This window comes from Montipora capricornis, chromosome 10, assembly GCF_036669925.1.
Source record: "Montipora capricornis isolate CH-2021 chromosome 10, ASM3666992v2, whole genome shotgun sequence".
NCBI classification, from domain to species: Eukaryota; Metazoa; Cnidaria; class Anthozoa; order Scleractinia; family Acroporidae; genus Montipora; species Montipora capricornis.
In genome coordinates, this window is record NC_090892.1 from 48,967,722 (window position 1) to 48,985,221 (window position 17,500).

The 17,500-nt window shown below is 41.0% G+C and overlaps 3 protein-coding genes across 3 annotated transcripts in view; all 3 read left to right on the forward strand.

The window, feature by feature from the left end:
• The first annotated feature begins 2,553 nt into the window (after positions 1–2,553).
• Positions 2,554–6,213, forward strand: LOC138019266 (interferon-inducible GTPase 5-like). The gene is made up of 2 exons (XM_068865995.1): positions 2,554–2,789; positions 4,826–6,213. Exons 1-2 carry the CDS (start codon positions 2,599–2,601, stop codon positions 5,808–5,810), a joined length of 1,176 nt encoding a protein of 391 aa, XP_068722096.1. The 5' UTR covers positions 2,554–2,598; the 3' UTR covers positions 5,811–6,213.
• Positions 6,214–9,660: 3,447 nt separating this feature from the next.
• On the forward strand, positions 9,661–12,870 carry LOC138022428 (interferon-inducible GTPase 1-like). The gene is made up of 2 exons (XM_068869554.1): positions 9,661–9,916; positions 11,607–12,870. The coding sequence occupies exons 1-2, from the start codon at positions 9,708–9,710 to the stop codon at positions 12,145–12,147; spliced, it is 750 nt and encodes a 249-aa protein (XP_068725655.1). The 5' UTR covers positions 9,661–9,707; the 3' UTR covers positions 12,148–12,870.
• A 2,736-nt stretch (positions 12,871–15,606) lies between these two features.
• The window catches only part of LOC138022427 (interferon-inducible GTPase 5-like), a 2,751-nt gene continuing 857 nt past the window's right edge, over positions 15,607–17,500 (forward strand). Inside the window, exons 1-2 of the mRNA XM_068869553.1 lie at positions 15,607–15,911; positions 16,836–17,500. The exon at positions 16,836–17,500 is cut by the window's right edge and continues 857 nt beyond it. Of these exons, the coding sequence (XP_068725654.1) occupies positions 15,703–15,911; positions 16,836–17,500 (874 nt within the window). The 5' untranslated portion in view covers positions 15,607–15,702. The remainder of the gene's footprint in view (positions 15,912–16,835) is intronic.

The window sequence follows — 17,500 nt, forward strand, 5'->3', positions numbered from 1 at the left end:
TTTCAACTCTGGCGACTTTTTTCTTGCAATTTTTTCACCTGTGGCGTCACCAGTTCAAGGGTGGCTGCACGTGTGATTTTCATCGCGTGCCGGATACGCGACAAAATTTGAAAAAATCGCACAACCATCGCGAGGAAAAATTTCACTTGTGTAGCCGCAGCTTTAGACAGAGTAAAATCTGTTACGTCTCATTCTCTGGAGTCAATGGGTTTATGGAGAGGACATAGTTTTAGAGTCAATAGGTTAATAAACAAGGGAAATAACTACAATTATTATTATGTGAGTAGCTCCGTGAGTGGGCAGGATGGACCAAATCCTGTGCCATGATTGGCTACCCAAGTGGGCAAGATGGAGCTATACTGCCCGCTCAGGATTTTTCGCTTGGTCCCGCAAGATCAAATAATCTTTTTTTTTTTTAATTTTGGGTGTTTTATATCATATAATAAATCCTTTATTGACCAAGCTTTTTCGGTCAAGATGGCTGGATATTGGCTTTGGTCATTTTTTTGTGTGTTTATGGAGCTCAACTTCCACAGTCATGCAAAAAATGAACTTGGCCAATATCCAGCCATCTTGACCTCATGCTTGGTCAATAACCCATATGTATTCAGAATCAGAGAGCTAAGTTCAGAACTCAAGTGTAAAAAGTATGAGTGACTTGGGACAAACGTTATTTCTTTCAGACAATAGTTATGTCCTCGATTTTCAACTTTTCATGCTTTCCATTCAACAAGTATGAGGGGAAGGAAATATAAAACAAATTTGCTACTACTGTATAATATTAGTTTATCTCCTGTTTTACGTGGCAAAAGATAACATCCGAGTTTTCTTTTGCTTTTTATTTGGCTATTTTTATTTTTTTTGCATGTTTTAGGTTTTTATGTTATTTAATTGTATCGTTCTTTCGCTTATTTCTTTGATTGCTGATTAACTGTCACAAGGTCAAAGGTAATGGTGAGGCCCTGACAGGGTAAATTCCGACAAGCGACATCCTTTCCCAGCAAAATTCCGACAGTGACATCAAGGCCGAGAATGAGCTGATTAAACCCACACACAAGTGATTTAAAAATTCAGACAAGCGACACAGGACCCCCCCCCTTCCTGTCAGGGCCTCAATGGTGACAAATACCAATATTTTAGTAAGGGCAATTACTCAAGAAAATTCAGTAAGTTTTTATGTACCGATGGAGGTAATATATCTATGAATTAAAAGCATTGCAGAACCAGTGAAACATAAAATGATATGGTTTAAGTTTTATACCTTTTCATTGACGTGAAGACCATATGAATTGGTTGAAGGCAATGTAATATTCTGTTATGCAGACAGATTTAAATTCTACCAACTATTACTAGCTTTTTCAGAGAGAAAATTGATTCAAAGACGAAACATAATATGGTAATACTTATTTATTGGTTCGGATTTGTTCATTAATTAATTTTTATAATACAATAAATTTGCATACTGATTGACAAGTTGTGCATATTGGATTCTGTGTATCATCATGGTAGTTTGGCATTGCTAATATTTAATTTGCCAGGAAAGTGGCTACTGGTATGATAAAACTCATTTTGACATTTATTCTTTTAATGGCCATGAAAGCGTCATCATAAGATGACAGGATTAAAAAAAGTAAAGCATTTCTAACAAACATTTACCTTGTTGAGCATGTGCTAGTTTTATATTTTAACATATCCAAGTTGTGACCGCGTACCATCTTGCTGGATTGTAAAGCCGCGGCTACACGAGCGATTTTTTTGATGCGATTTTTTTCAAATTTTGTTGCGTTGCCTGCGCGCCAGGGTGGCTACACTTGGGGTTTCGACAAAACACTGACCCCCGGTCAACTGACCCCCTTACGGACCCCTACTGACTCTCTATAAAATCAATGGGAAAATGAATACTGCTTACTTAAGCGTCAACAACCCTTTTTAAACAGCATTGTTCAACAGTATTTAAGTCTAAGCACCCATTTTAAATAGGTTAGCTTACATGAAGTAATCGGCCATCACAACAATAATCAAAAACTAACCTTTTTAAAATGGGTGCTTAGACTTAAATACTGTTGAACAATGCCGTTTAAAAAGGGTTGTTGAGGCTTAAGTAAGCAGTATTCATTTTCCCATTGATTTTATAGTGGGTCAGTAGGAGGTCAGTAAGGGGGTCAGTTGACCGGGGGTCAGTGTTTTGTCGAAACCCCTACACTTGAGACAAATTTTGGAGACAAATTTTGGCGACAAATTGAAGGCCGCGCGAATCGCATACTTCGAGAGACCTGGACACTGTAAACAGACATTCGTACTTCAATTTCATTGGCTAAATACTCTTTAGTCGCGTTGCAAGCGCGGGCAAAAAGTTGTAGGGTGGCTACACGAGCAACTATCTCTGCGATTTTGTCGCGAAAGTTTCAACTCTGGCGACTTTTTTCTTGCGATTTGTTCACCTGTCGCGTCGCCAGTTCAAGGGTGGCTACACGTGTGATTTTAATTTCACGCTGGCGACGCGACAAAGTTTGAAATTAAATGAAGTAACACTTGGTTTGGGTCAAACCATGTCACGCAACTCAGAATTGGTCACTTCACCTCTGCATTTTGTTCGCCATGATTGATCCTCTCGACTGGGAGTTAATATATGGTGACGAAGTAAGAGAATACGTCGAACAAGATGGTGTTTCACATATTTCCGATTTTCTCCGAAGTAAATTGGATAAATGGACTGAAGTTGAAGTGAACATCGCTGTAACTGGTGACTCCGGGACAGGAAAATCCAGTTTTATCAACGCCATACGAGGGTAGGTTGGAGAAAACACTTGATAGAAAGTGCAAGGTAATCGAAACTCGTTTGAGGGTAGCATACACGTATATCGGGAAGAACACGCCACAGTGAGGTTATGGACTCCTTTTTCCTGAAAATCTCGTGGTGAATCCCGCTTCTTGCTTGACATGTATACCGAATAACGGATATTTCATACTTTCAGTTTCACTTTCAAGGGGAAGTTCAACCCTAAGGCGAAATACGAAATAACTAAGGGGAAAGTAGGCTACCTCTATACCGCTCTATACACTGCTGAGTTTTGCTAAATTTTGGCGTAACTGTTTTCGTCATCCTTGTGTGTTAATTCTGGTTAATTTCAACTTGCGAGCTGTGGTTGGGTTTGTCACGCAACACTCGAGACAATTAACCTACACTCCCCTAGGGAAATATGTATAGATCTGTATAGTTCTTATGAACTATTTAACAGTATAAGCTGCTGTGGTGATAATTAACCTTTATCCATCCCTCATTTTCGGTTTTTCGACTCTGTCTTCTGGTTTATAATCGTATTGTTTGTTTGTAGCAAACATTTTTAGAGACAGACATTAATCGTACAATGTTCAAATGCTGGTAGATGAACAAAAGTTGTGGGTTGTTTTATTTCGTAGGTAACTTGGGAATACTTAGAAAAATCATGCATATCTAGACGCAGGTCTAAGCAATAGTGAATGTCGCAATGCATACATCATGAAATCCCACCATATAAATTACACATCCCAAGGGAGCATATTGTAGCCAATGACATCGTAGAACGTAGCGAACATCCCATGGGAATTCTGTTTCTAATGCCAAGGATGGACAGAATTTTTGACTGGGCAGCCCCCTAGTGGAGTAGCGTAGTAAGAAAACGGAGATTGGAAAACCTTTCACCCTCCTTTCGCCAATATCCTTGTTCTTTGGGAGATTTGCATAAAGGTAACTGTCAGAGGAAAGGACACTAGAATCCTCCCCAGAAGTGAGACTATTTTGTTTGCGTATCCTTTCGATTGGTTGACAGGTGAACCTTGGACTTTGTTACGCCTTTTGGAGGTTAATAACTTTAACTGCTATTTTCTGGTAGTTTTTTATTCGGTGAAATAATACATTAGATTATCTGGTACATTATTAAATTGGTTAGTGTTTTTTTTGCTGAAAAAATGAGGGCTTTGATTGGCTATGCGCCAGGGCATGATTCTAACCATGCAAATTAAAATTAAAGGTACTTCCAGTGTCAAATATTGACAATTTTTTGTATTCATTCAAGTTTGCTTGGTATTTGATTCTTGAGAACGTCCACGAAATTTACTTTTCCTAATGGTAATTATTTGTCAGGAAAATACTTTCGTTTTTGACGGAATACTAGTTAATTCACATGGCAAAAGAGGGAACCACTTGTGCAGTTTCAAACAATGAATGATCTGTATGTGAATTGATCGCTTCTGTTTGAGTCAACGGTAAAGAAGAATATACGACTTATTTACCTCAAACATACGATCTTAACGAGGAAATCTCAAACCTCGATCTCGCGGTATCATGATTGACCTTACTATCTGAAACTTTCTCGTTAAGACCTCGCCCTTGGTTAAACAAGTACATGCAGTTAATACAATACAACTTTATTTGTTTTTGAGACTAAAATTCCAGTTAAATTAATTAATTCTCCAAGATTAAGTTGAAAATAAAATTTGTCGGAAACTGATCAAACGGAATTAATTTAATTAGCCTTTCGTCACCTTGTCATGTCTGTAACATGATAGTTTTCCGTAATAGCTTTTTTTTTTATCTAATGTGTTTATTCTCTTCTTAACCTTCGGCACACGGGAATCTTCATTGGGTGAATTGTGAAAGGAAGTTACTTTACGGAGGCAAATTTCCGATAAATTAAATGAAGAAGCATGAGATCATGAACTATAATACGTGTTTTTAGAAAAGGAATTAGTAAAGGAATTAGGACGAATTCACACGCCACGATTATTCAAGTTGTAAATCTTTACGACACTTTTCCTCCGTCCATTCTGTTTTCTGCTCTTTCAGACTCAGAGACGATGACGAGAAGGCAGCCCAAGTTGGTGTTACGGAGACAACTACAGTACCTACTGTATATGAGCATCCGACCAATCCAAACATATCGTTTTGGGATTTACCAGGAATAGGCACTCCAAACTACCCTGACCTGGAAAGGTACGTCCGGAGAGTACAACTGGAGAAGTATGATGCGTTTCTCATCTTCACAGCCACTCGATTTACCAAGTATGATTTGCAACTAGCGAAGAAAGTGAGGTCGATTGGTAAGAAGTTTTTCCTGATTTGCGCAAAAATTGATGAAAATGTTCGAGCCCAGCAGAGAAAGCGGGAGTTCAGTGAAGATGCCACGTTGGAGAAAATCCGCCGCCACAGCTTAGAGAGTCTGGTAGACCTAGATAGCGATGAAGACCACGACATATTTTTGATTAGCAATCATTATCCCAACAAATGGGACTTCGATCGACTGACCCAGGCCATTCTCAATGCGTTGCCGGTATTTCAGCAAGAGAGTCTTGCATTATCACTAAACAATCTAACGTCCAAAATGTTGAAAAGGAAAGCCGATGTCCTCAGAAGGCGTATCTGGATGGTTGCATCGGCATCAGCAGCGGCCGCTCTTGTTCCGATTCCTGGCCTGTCAGTGGCAGTTGATATCGGACTCATTACAGAGGAGATAAGTTTTTACCGATCGCAGCTGGGTCTTCCTAAAGAAGGGTCAGATGAATTTGCAAGGCTTACAGTTAGCAACCAGGAGAAAATCCGGAAGGTGTGCCTGACCACGACCACCCAAGTGGCCGCATATCTGGCAGCCTTTGCTTCACAGTCAGCTCTTGAAGAATTCAGTCGATATATCCCAATCGTTGGTTTTGGCATAGCCAGTAGCATGTCGTTTGCCACAACGTATTACGGCCTTCAGCATTGTTTGAAGCAAGTTGAAGAGTCGGCACTTTCGGTCTTAAACGGAGCTTTCGAAGAGGCACTCGAAGATCGTTAAAACGAAACTGAATTTGACATGTGACCGTTAGCGCAGTATGTGTTTTTTTGGCTATTTTTAAAAGTAGAAACAGCTTAATTTCAGTCGTGTAATCGGATTTAAGATGTCACAAGAAGATGCTGTAAGTGCCGGATTTTTACTTTGTGAGGGAGAGGCAGGTTTGCAGTCTTTGCGTTACTACAGTGTAAAGTATTTTTTTTTACTTGATACCATTACCTTGCTACAGAAAATAGTCGGTTTGCGCCAACAACCGTATCAGTTGACTACATGTATTTCTTATTAGTCCCATCTCAGTTGAATTGGTTTTGTATTACAGTATGGGGCCCAGTTCTCGGCCACTTTTTGTTCAACGTTTATTTTTCGCGCCACAAATTAATCTGAATAAAAATTAATTGCTTCCAAAGGTAGTTTGATTCCTTGTCTTTCGTCCTGTCGTGTTTTGACCTTACAGCTACTATATACTGTGCACAAAACGTGTCTGTTTAGTCTCCTACGCAGCCGTTCTTTTTGTGGTCACGCAACGCTTCTCGTGTGGGGAGAAGCGTTGCGTGACCACACAAAGAACGGTTGCTTAGGAGACTAGTTTGTTTACGGCTACTTGAAATACATGATCTAATTCAAGTTTACATTTTATCCGTATAGCAGGCCCAAATAAGAAGAGGAGGCAGACGGTCTATTGGGACTTGCTCTCAGTAAGATCCCTTAACCAAAAGGCTCAATCTGCCACTTGGCTGAGTGGGTTTGTACCTCAACACAGGAGTCAAGAAAGCTATTTTCTCGCGCCCTAAAAACAGCCAGAAATATTCAATCAATGAAATGGCTTTTGCAGCAAGACTATTTGTTCTCAAAAACGTTTTCCTGTGACTTCAGGAGGCGCGGTGGCCTCATGGTTAGAGTGCTCGACTCCGGATCGAGTGGTTCGGGTCCTGGCTGGAGACATTGTGTTGTGTTCTTGGGCAAGACACTTTACTCCCACGGTGCCTCTCCCCACCCAGGTGTATAAATGGGTACCGTCAAAATGCTGGGGGTAACCCTGCGATGGACTAGCATACCATCCAGGGGGGAGTAGAAATACTCCTAGTCGCTTCATGCTAAGGAAACCGGAGATAAGCGCCGGCCTGATGGGCCTCCCGGCTCGTAAGCAGAGACTTTACCTTTTTTCAGGAGTACATGATAGAACCTATCCACTCAAGTGATCAACCCCCATTTTTTTGTTTTCAGATGAAAAGAAGACATTTGCATACGAACAGAGTTTAATCCTGGGGGAATAATTTTACATTCTAATATGGCCGATGTGACCTCATGCGCTCTAGAACCTTAAAAAACCGTTTATTTCACTGCGTTGGTTATCGTGACCGCAGCATGTGGTCACTTCTAACTGTGAGCTCTTGCTTCAATGCGTTTTCTCGGGTCGCTTATCGCCAGCTTTACTTGTGTACTTGCTCGGTGCTGAAGTATGATTGGTTCAATCCATCGCGCACTTATGACTGGACGATGGAATGATTCTGGTTTTAAGGTTTAACGCCACTGAATCCATAACCGCTCTTCCAGAAGTGCAGTGATGCCTCATGTCACAATTGGTTGGTCTTCCTACCCATGGCTTAAAACTGCCCGTCAAAATTAAACCTAATTGTTTGCAAAATTGTATTAGTGCTTTGAGCTGAATAGGCCTTCATCAGACGGCGGCCATGTTGATTCCCGAGGGATCATTGAAAACTTCTGTTTTTGCGCACAGAAACTCGTTCCCAAACATTTCAACCGTCGAAGCTTGGAGTACTAAATCTATTGTCTATGGCCAATATGGCCGCCTTGCGAATAAGGCCCATTGCACATGCGTATTTTAATCCTATCTCAGGTTCTATACTCGATTCTATATGCTTCTTTTCATATTCGGTGACGTTGCGACCACATCTGGGAGGTTTGGACACACCCTTGTGTCAAATTGAAACCCGTCATAATGATTATGTTTTAATTCTCTTACCACCTGTTCATTTCTCACCGTTGCCCTGCTGTCTATAATTCAAGGAAAAATACTAATCACTTGGGTAACTGAGAACATTATTTCGCAGCGACATTTGCCAACAGTTATTCAGGGTTAATTCTGAGAAACTTTCTCTTTGTTTCGTTTGCTCTTGTTGCTGTCGCAGTAAGTGAGCCTGAAGCGTACGAACGAGGCATCTCGCTAATCGGGAGAAGAACACATTTTTCTTCGAATCGCAAGGGAATGTGGTTGAAGGCGTGGCATGATCAGAAGAGGCAAGAGTATGCTCTGTTTTCCACTTCTCGAGTCCTCAAACACTGTCACGCACCCCCCCCCCCCCCAAAAAAAAAAATCGAAATCCTTTAATGAAAAAGGCCAACAACTTGGGATGTTTTAAGAAACAAATCTTTTAACCACCTCTCCAATTCTCAGATCTGTGTCGTGGTTCAGCGTTTCTGAGTTATTTGTCGAAGCGTTTCACTGTTGTTTGGAGACGCCATGTGGTCAGCCCATATGGCGGCCGGTAATCAACAAAAACATCTGTAGTTCACTTTGTGATGAAAGCGCCTACTGAAATGTGTATGAACAAATCTAATGTATTTGAAAGGTTCAAACTGCTGATATTCATAGGGATAAACATTTTTTTCTAGCAAAATAGTTTTGTATCATGGTGTAACCCAAGGTGACAATTCGGAAATTCAAAATGCTGTAGAAATTCAAAATGTTTGAAACGAAAGACGTCACGGAACTGGAAACTTGAAAAAAAAGACTTATTTCTAGGTAATCTTCAACCTCTTTTAGATAAAAATTCAGAAGACCTTGAGATTTTGATTTTAGAATTTGATAACGTCACTGTGAAAAACCATCTATTGTTTGCTTTATTCTCTCAAGTGGTCCAGTTGGGGGTGCAGTTTGGGGGTGCACGTTTTGTACCATCACTGCTTGAAGACCTATTAAAATCTCCATTCAATTCCACGCACAAATCTCCGTTAAATTACCGCAAGCATAATTGAACATCTTTCTTCCTCTCGGCAGAGCCTCGGCAGCATTTCTACCATTTAGGTAAACTAGTTGCTATTTTACTGTTATTACTTATCCCTCTTGTTTCCTTTGTGTTGAGTCACTCATTAGTGTCACGGGTTTTAACACCAACGGTGACTTAATAAGAGGGCCCGTTATGTACGAAATAAGCAGATAGCCGAAAATTCGCGTCAACAAGGTGCTTTTAACGGGAGGGTTTGAGCTCTGCACTCCTATGCTTTCAATTGGCACCCAACGGAGGTGTTGCGCAAGTGTGTATCTACTGGCTGCAAAAAGAAGTACTAAGAAGATGCTGGGAAAAAGGTTGTTGTTGTGCTGACAAATTGTTTTTGATTTTCTCGCATTGGCGCCTCTCCTAGGAGAAATATTTTTGTTTTGAGGGTTATTTAGAGTCAATGTATCCATCACCTCTGCCTCCTTTCCCCCTCCCCCCTCCCCCATTGAAGGGGAAATCCGAGGCCTGTTTCCAGGTCCATTTTTGCGTACGATGCACTCAAATGTAGTTATTGTGCTTGCTGGTTGGGAAACTTCCGCCCGGCTCTGCTGGCAAACGGAATTTCTGGGCTGTTTCTGCTGGGAGTGCAGAACAGATAAAAATTTCCGAGCAGGTAGAGAAATTGTTCCAAAATGGCTAATTTTTGGTTCATTTTATGGCCATGGCATATTTTGATGAATTTTGAAAAATGGCTCATTGGGTGCCCCTGGTGTTTTGCCATTATGGCAAAAATTTAACGGTACGGTCAAAGAGTTCTTCAAAGGAAGTGTCTCGGTCGAAGAGAAGACATTTCGTGGTACTTACATGATGTGAAAGTCAGTGGTTGACCGGCGACGAGATTGGCGGCGAGTGACCTTTCGTCCTCTTTGGTCACGTTTAAATGGCCGGCGAAGTTAGCTGTTCTAAGGACGATGACGGGTTCAAAATCGATACAGAAGAACTTCAACGTAAAAACGAGGAGGGTAAATTTTTGAACAACTACGAGTTTAAGTGCGGAAAACGTGACAAATGGCCAAAGGTAGAGGTAAATATTGCAGTCACTGGTGACTCTGGCGCTGGGAAGTCAAGTTTTATCAACGCAATACGAGAGTAAGTACATGTAAAGCGGCCCGCACACGACAAACTAAAGTAGCGAAACTCGTGTTGCCAAATTCAAGATGTCGTGTGGTCCAACTTGAGTTTGCCAACTTTAGCTTGTCGTTTCGAATTTTTTTCAGACTGAATTTTTCCAACTTAGTACTTCCTTCTAAGTAATGGAATTGGCTAAACTTCAGAATACCCGGCCACGATTGTGTGACATTAAATGCCTGCGCCCGTAGTCCCGCAGTCAATAAATATTTGCATATGGAAACAAAAGATCATTACTTAAGAAGCATGCTCCTGCAGTCCCGCAGTCCTGTTGTCGCCCGCAAATAAAAAAACTTCTCACATATTTTAATTTCAGCAATTTCTTGATAATATAAAACTTCAAACAGTTCACAAAGAAATCCACTCATCTTTCACCGTAAGGCGTTCATCAGCGTGTGCCTTTGTTTTGGGTCCCTAAATTCCACGAGATTGTGTGACGAAGAAAACACTCGTTTACTGATTAAGCCTAAGCGCTCGTTTCAGTGATTAGGCCTAAGCACTCTCGTAAAATTTTAGCTTTCATTTTACAGTTCGGTCAACTACACTTTTCACGAGATCGTATGACGAAGAAAACACTCGTTTACTGATCAAGCCTAAGCGCTCATTTTAGTGGTTAGGCCGAAGCACTCTCGTAAAATTTTAGCTTTCATTTTGCGGTTCAGTTAACTACACTTTTCACGAGATCGTTTTGCCCTTGACTCATTCAGACTTCTATTATTCTACGACTACGGCACTGCGGGACTGCGGGAGCACTAGTTCTACATGCATTTGATATTCATTATTTTTCCACTGTGGGAGCAGTAGTTTTACCCCCATTTCATATTCATCCTTTTTCCACTGCGGGAGTGCGGGACTGCGGGAGCAACAGTTTTACCCCCATTTCATATTCTTGCTTTTTCCACCGCAGGAGTACGGGACTGCGGGAGCAGTAGTTTTATCCCCATTTCATAATCTTGCTTTTTCCACTGCGGGAGTGTGGGACTGCGGGAGCAACAGTTTTACCCCCAATTCATATTAATCCTTTTTCCACTGCGGGAGTGCGGGACTGCGGGAGCCATAGATTACCAGCTCAAACTTTCATCGACTTCGGGACTGCGGAAGCACATGTTCAATGTCACGCAATCGTGGCCGGGTATTCTGAAGTCACTCCATGGAATTCATTGAAAATTTGGCACAGGCGTTGTTGCATTCATGAGGGACACTCACAATATCAGTTTGAGTGCTGGGTGGTGGAGTGGGGGGACGAGGAAGAAATCCAACAACCATGTCAACATATCAGTGGTCTCCCTGAAGGAGGCAGATTTTCTCGTGGCCATGTTTTTCATTATCAAAGCAAAATTTTGCATCAGCCACAGTGGGGTATACACTTAGAAAAAATACCATACCTTGAACAGTAGTGTTCTTGGCTCCTTTATGTCCATGCAGAGTAATTCAAAGCTGTTGCATGTTTGTCGAAAAACACAAAGTTTTGCCGAGATTATTTCTCATTTCCCTCAAGTTCTATTTAATGCACTGTATACAGTCAAAAATCTCACCATTTGTATGTTGTTCTGTGGGAAAAATAAAAGCATATATACCCTGAAAATATATACATAAGATTCTCAGGTGCCAGTAATGTGCTGTTATGTGCTTTAATTTCGTTTTCCTCTAGACTCGATGAAGACGACCAAGGAGCAGCTCCAGTTGACATAACCCAGTGCACAAAAGAACCAACTCCTTACAATCACCCATCCAACCCAAATATAAAGTTTTGGGATCTTCCAGGAATAGGCACTCCAAACTACCCTAACCTGCAAGCATACATTGAGAAAGTACAACTGGAGAAGTACCATGCCTTTCTTATCTTCACGGCCACTCGATTCACTGAGAACAACTTGCAGCTGGCTGTGAAAATCAGGTCAATGCAAAAGAAGTTTCTTTTCATCCGCACAAAAATCGATGACAGTACTCGGGCTGAGTCACGAAAGCGGTCATTTGATGAACAAGAAATGCTCTCAAAAATACGGTGCAAATGTCTGGGAAATCTTGGTGACCTGCTTGACAATGAGAGAGATGTCTTTTTGATAAGTAATCATCAGCCTGACAAGTGGGATTTTGCACGACTAACCCAGGCCATTTTTGATGCAGTGATGGGCTTGTATGAGCAAGAGAGTCTAACTTTATCACTCCACAATTTAACCATAAGATCTTAGATCAACAATTCTGAGAGAAAAGTTGGTTGCCTGATAAAAAATTGAAGCCACAACCTACCCTCATGTTTCAAAAACGAAACTTAATTCATTTTAATAGAATGAAAGGAAGAGATACCAGAGTTTATCCCTTTTGAGGGTATCCGCCCAGTTCTTATTAACTGAGAGTCGATTTTGATGAGGGAGGAAAACCGAAGTACCTGAAAAAAACCGTAAGAGGCAGATTGAGATTGACTGAAACTCATTCCAAATACAACCTCAAGGCCAGGTTGAACCCAGGCCGCAGAGGTGAGATGCACGGCTGATAACCACTAAGCCACCCTGACTCCCCTCTCATTCTCATTCCTAAATTATTGGTTCATGTTGATACCAGCTATATTTTGCTGGACCCATCTTGGTGTTCTTGCCACCAAATACAAGGTCCTTAAAGCCCCCACAGCTAACTGGGGTAACTCAATCCTGGGAAGGGAATTAAAGTGATCAATAAAGTAAGTCAAAGTATAAAAAGAAAGAGAGAATTCAGTGTAGATTATTCCAGTGCCACACTATAGAAAATTTGTAGGCAGCAATGAACACTGTATATTTTGGTAAGCATAATTTGGCTTTAAATAACTGACACAGGCAATCCTTGATTTATTCCTTTATTTTAGAATCTCTGACTTTCATTCTTCATTATTGTTGCTGCTAATGTTATAATAAAGCCTATCAGGATTGTTGATAATGGTATCTGCCAGTGCCCTTGAGGATATGTGCTTGCATCCTTGGGAGATTTGTGCAACAGAATCTGCTAACCAGTGATATGCTGGGGTGGATCTAGTGGGGGCTCGGGGGGTTCGATCGAACCCCCTAAATTAGTAAAACAGTAAAATTTTAAATGCAATAAATTCATAAACATGTAAATTAAGACTGTCCACCAGTTGACTATGGTGACCATGCTGCGGTTCAGCTTCTTGTTGATCCCGTCTTTGATGAAGCACAAAAATATTGAAAACAGATCAAATGCAGTATATTCTTATCATATTTTTATAAATGCAAATTTGTTTTTATGCAGCTTTGTTACCTTTTGATGCAAAAAAAATGGTACCCTGGTTCCAGAGGCTTTTCTTCAGCTGCAAGAAAGTCGCGAAGCGGCGAGAGAGAAAAACCTCTGGCTACCTTGGACTTGAATCTCACCTTCATGTAGATGCCAGCTGTCAAACACGTCAAATTGATAAATACAAAAGGGACCAATGGCAGCTTAGTATTCACACGTTCCCTCTGTATTGCCAATCAAAACAACCAATCACATTGATTTGCGTGTGTGTAAGAATATCAACCAATCCGAGCCTGAGGGTCAGCTCCTGACCCTGGCATCTGCGTGAAAGTGAGATTCAAGTCCAAGGCAACCAGAGATTTTTCACTTTCTTGCCGAACTTGTCTTTGCCACTTCGTGGCTCTCTCGCTGCTCAAGAAAAATCTCTGGGACCAGGGTAAAAAGAAAAAGGCATAATATTTTTAACTTCTAATAACAATATTAAAACACGTTGACTTTCAGAATGGGGGAGGACTTGAAATTTCAAAAGGAGGATGCCCCTGGAACCCCCCACAGGGGGCCCCCTTTCATCTAATCTCCTCTGCTAAAAACCTGGGTCTGCCCCAGATATGGCAAGTGATATGAGAAGTGGCAGCTGGCACTCATGATTCCTATTGATATAAATAATAGACCAATTTACAGCTGTAGCTACGTTACTTGGCCTAAGAATGGAAGCAAGGCTACTGGTGACCCTGTTTTGATACAAACCTTTGTGCTTTTCTAATGTTAATGTAGACTAATAATTATTAGAATTACAACAACACCATTTATATGATAAAAGCAGTGAGGACTGTATCAATATAAGGTCACCGGCAGCCTCCTTTTGGTCATTTATAGGCCAGGTCACTGAGCAAACAACTGTAAAATGGCCTATTCCTATTTTGAATTTATCTCCTTGAAATAAATTATAATAACATTTATTCACTGAAGTGGAGGTGGAGGTGGCTAGTGGTGGGTATTCACTGAGCTGCAAAGCGGCAAGGTAAATATCCACCACTAGCCACCGACGCTGAGGTGAATAGTTTTTTTTAGTATATACTAAAACAGTGAGATAATATAGCACAAAAAGATGATGTTAACTCATTATTTGTGCAAAGATTACAACATTTTGGGTGCAAATTCTTTGTGAATTGCTTGGAGGTGAATAGCAAGGGTATCTGGAGTTCGAGTAGCCAGTCAGGGTGCAAGTTCAATGCTATCCACCGTTTTAGTATAATATAATAAATGCATATATTATACTAAATTATAATTGGGGAGGTGTGGTGGCCTCTTGATTAGTGTGCTCGACTCCGGATTGAGTGGTCTGGGTTCAGGTCCTGGCCGGGGACTTTGTGTTGTGTTCTTGGGCAAGGCACTTTACTCCCACGGTGCCACTCTCCACCCAGGTGTATAAATGGGTACTGGCGAAATGCTGGGGGTAACCCTGCGATGGACTTGCATCCCATCCAAGGGGGAGTAAAAAATACTCCTAGTCGCTTCATGCTCTGATGGGCCACCTGGCTTGTAAACAGACTTGACTTTACTTTTATAATACCCCCTGGTAATAATTACTGTAATATAAAGATATAATTGCAAATGATGCTGCAGAGATTTTTTCATTTTAATGCTAGGTCTACTTTTTGACTTGATTTATTTGAATCAGTGTCCATAGTTAGGTATTTTGTGGAAGCCTCAATAAGGAGCATCACACAGTAAGTCATTTTGCTTCCACCCCTTGTAATTCTAGTGGGGAGGGGGAGAATTTGATCAATCTACAGTGAATTAATAATCCTGTATTTGGCTGAGTACTGGTAATCACTTTCCCTCCTCACCCCCACTAGAGGAAATGGAACCAGGAAAGATATCAATTAGCAAAAAAGGAAAAAAGAAACTGAGTCCAACTGGAAATGTTTATGACAAAGTGACAAAGATCAAATGGTATACTTATTTGGAGCTATAAAGCCGACTACGTAATGACTACTCTATTAATTCTGAGTCAAGCCATGAATTATTGAGCCATCTAAGGATGCATGACTGCATAGTTAATGACTGTAATGGAATACTAATGTGGAACCTGAATAGCACCTGCATGACACCAACATCACCACCTCATTACCATGTTTAGCAGGTTGACCTAGTCGCAAAATAAACAAAACCAAAACCAATTACAATCCACTCCAGGTCTTATCATTACTAATTTCACAAGGACATACAATGGAAATGTTCAGATTCTCATGGCAACAAACCTTTTCATGCGCTCCTAACACTCGGCTTACAACTCTCATTCGGTCTCAGTCATCACTGACTTAACGTTTTCACATCAACAACCGCTACCCACGTAAACGTCACTAGGCGTCTTGTTTACAGTGATTTTGGTCATAGACGTTCGGTGCCGCTTACACAAATGAAATTTCATTGGGTTCAATGTTCGTGAGCAACGTAAACTCCTTGTGTCTTAATTTGTTAGCTCCAAGTTCTTCTGCTCTTTGAAAGCTCGTTGCTACATCATGGATGACTTTTCAGCTGAATTCTGGGAGGATGACTGGGTGAAAATCGAAATGGAAGAGCTTCAGCGTGAAATTGATGAGAGTGGAGTTTCAAACATCGAGGAGTTTTTGCGCAAGAGACTCGAAAGATGGCGCGAGGTAGAGGTTAATATTGCAGTCACTGGTGACTCGGGCGCTGGAAAGTCAAGTTTTATCAACGCAATACGAGAGTAAGTGCATTCAAACGACGGTAAATGTGGGTTTTCGATCAGACTGTTATGTACCTACGTATGTGACTTCTCAAATACTGTACGTGTAGACAAACTTCCCTCTTGAGGAGGAGTCGAACTAGTCCTGAGTAGATTTAAAATTAATAAATATTTAGAGTGGAAAGGAAAATAGAGTGAGACATATTATGTCCTGTAGTTTCACTTTCACGTTTGAAGCCCAAAGAAAAAAACCCGGAAGCGGCGCTGAAATTTGGACTTTGTCACGCAATATGTCATTGTGACACTTTCATTTTTTATCAATCCAAGTGCGTCGTAATAAGAAAAAACTTTAAAAATGGCATCTTTACCTGAATTTCCATTCGAGAAAGCGAAAAGGAAAATTTGAAATAATCACTACAAAAAAATTGAACTTCGTAAGCTTTGGTATTGTCTTTGTGACTTGTGTATCTCAGAGGGGCCAGGTGTTTTGTAGCCTCAATCCATGCTTGACCATTGTAGATTTTATGTTAATCTTTTCCTTTTCCATCATATCTTAAGGGTGTTTCTCTTTGGCTTGCTCAACATCTCACTGATACCATACATGATGAGATGATTCAAATCAGATGCTGTGCACCACCGTAGTATGTTATCCTTAGTATCCTACACTGGTGAGGAATACTCCAGGATGGGTCGAGCTAGACTCTTGTGAGAAACAGATTGGGGATTGGACGAGTTAGTTTAATAACAATAAGGCTTCTCCTGAGAAACCCAAGAGCCTAAATACCCTTTTCTGCAATTTGTAGATCTGTACACAGGGGCACATGTTTCACCCGCCAAATCTGTCTACAAAAATATGCAACTTGTTGTTGTCGACCTGAAAATGGGGTAAAGGTTTACAATGTATGCAGTTTTCTATTATGAAACAAATGCTTCTATTCCTGCTAGACTCTACGAAGACGATGAAGGAGCAGCACAAGTTGATGTTACGGAATGCACAAAAGTGCCGACTGCCTTTGATCACCCCACTAACCCAAATATCAAGTTTTGGGATCTTCCGGGTATAGGCACTCCGAACTACCCTGACCTGGAAACTTACGTCCAGAAAGTAGAACTGGAGAAGTACCATGCCTTTCTCATCTTTACAGCAACGCGATTCACCCAGTACGATTTGCAGCTGGCTGTGAAAATCAGAGCGATGGAAAAGAAATTTTTCTTCATCCGCACAAAAATCGACGACAATGTCAGAGCTGAGTCACGCAAGCGGTCGTTCAATGAAAATACTATGCTAACCAAAATAAGGCACGACTGTTTGGAAAATCTAGGCGACCTACTCAGTAAGGAAGAAGATTTATTCTTGATAAGCAATCATGAACCGAGCAACTGGGATTTTGCCCGACTAACCGCGGCTATTCTCGATGCTCTTACCAGATATCAGCGAGAGAGTATGACCTTATCACTCGGCAAAGCAATTACAAGATCGTCGAGAGAAATTTTTCAGAGAAAAGTTGATGTCCTGAAAGGGCGCATATTGTTGGTTTCTGCGGCATCTGCAGCCGCTGCCCTCGTTCCTTTACCTGGCTTATCTGTTGCCGTTGATGCCGCTTTAATAC

Excerpts from the sequence above, each read along its gene's own strand:
- LOC138019266 (XM_068865995.1), top strand. The coding sequence starts at position 2,599 with ATGATTGATCCTCTCGACTGGGAGTTAATATATGGTGACGAAGTAAGA. Across the intron at positions 2,790-4,825 it reads TTTATCAACGCCATACGAGG|ACTCAGAGACGATGACGAGA; the intron begins GTAGGTTGGAGA and ends CTGCTCTTTCAG.
- LOC138022428 (XM_068869554.1), top strand. The coding sequence starts at position 9,708 with ATGGCCGGCGAAGTTAGCTGTTCTAAGGACGATGACGGGTTCAAAATC. Across the intron at positions 9,917-11,606 it reads TTTATCAACGCAATACGAGA|ACTCGATGAAGACGACCAAG; the intron begins GTAAGTACATGT and ends GTTTTCCTCTAG.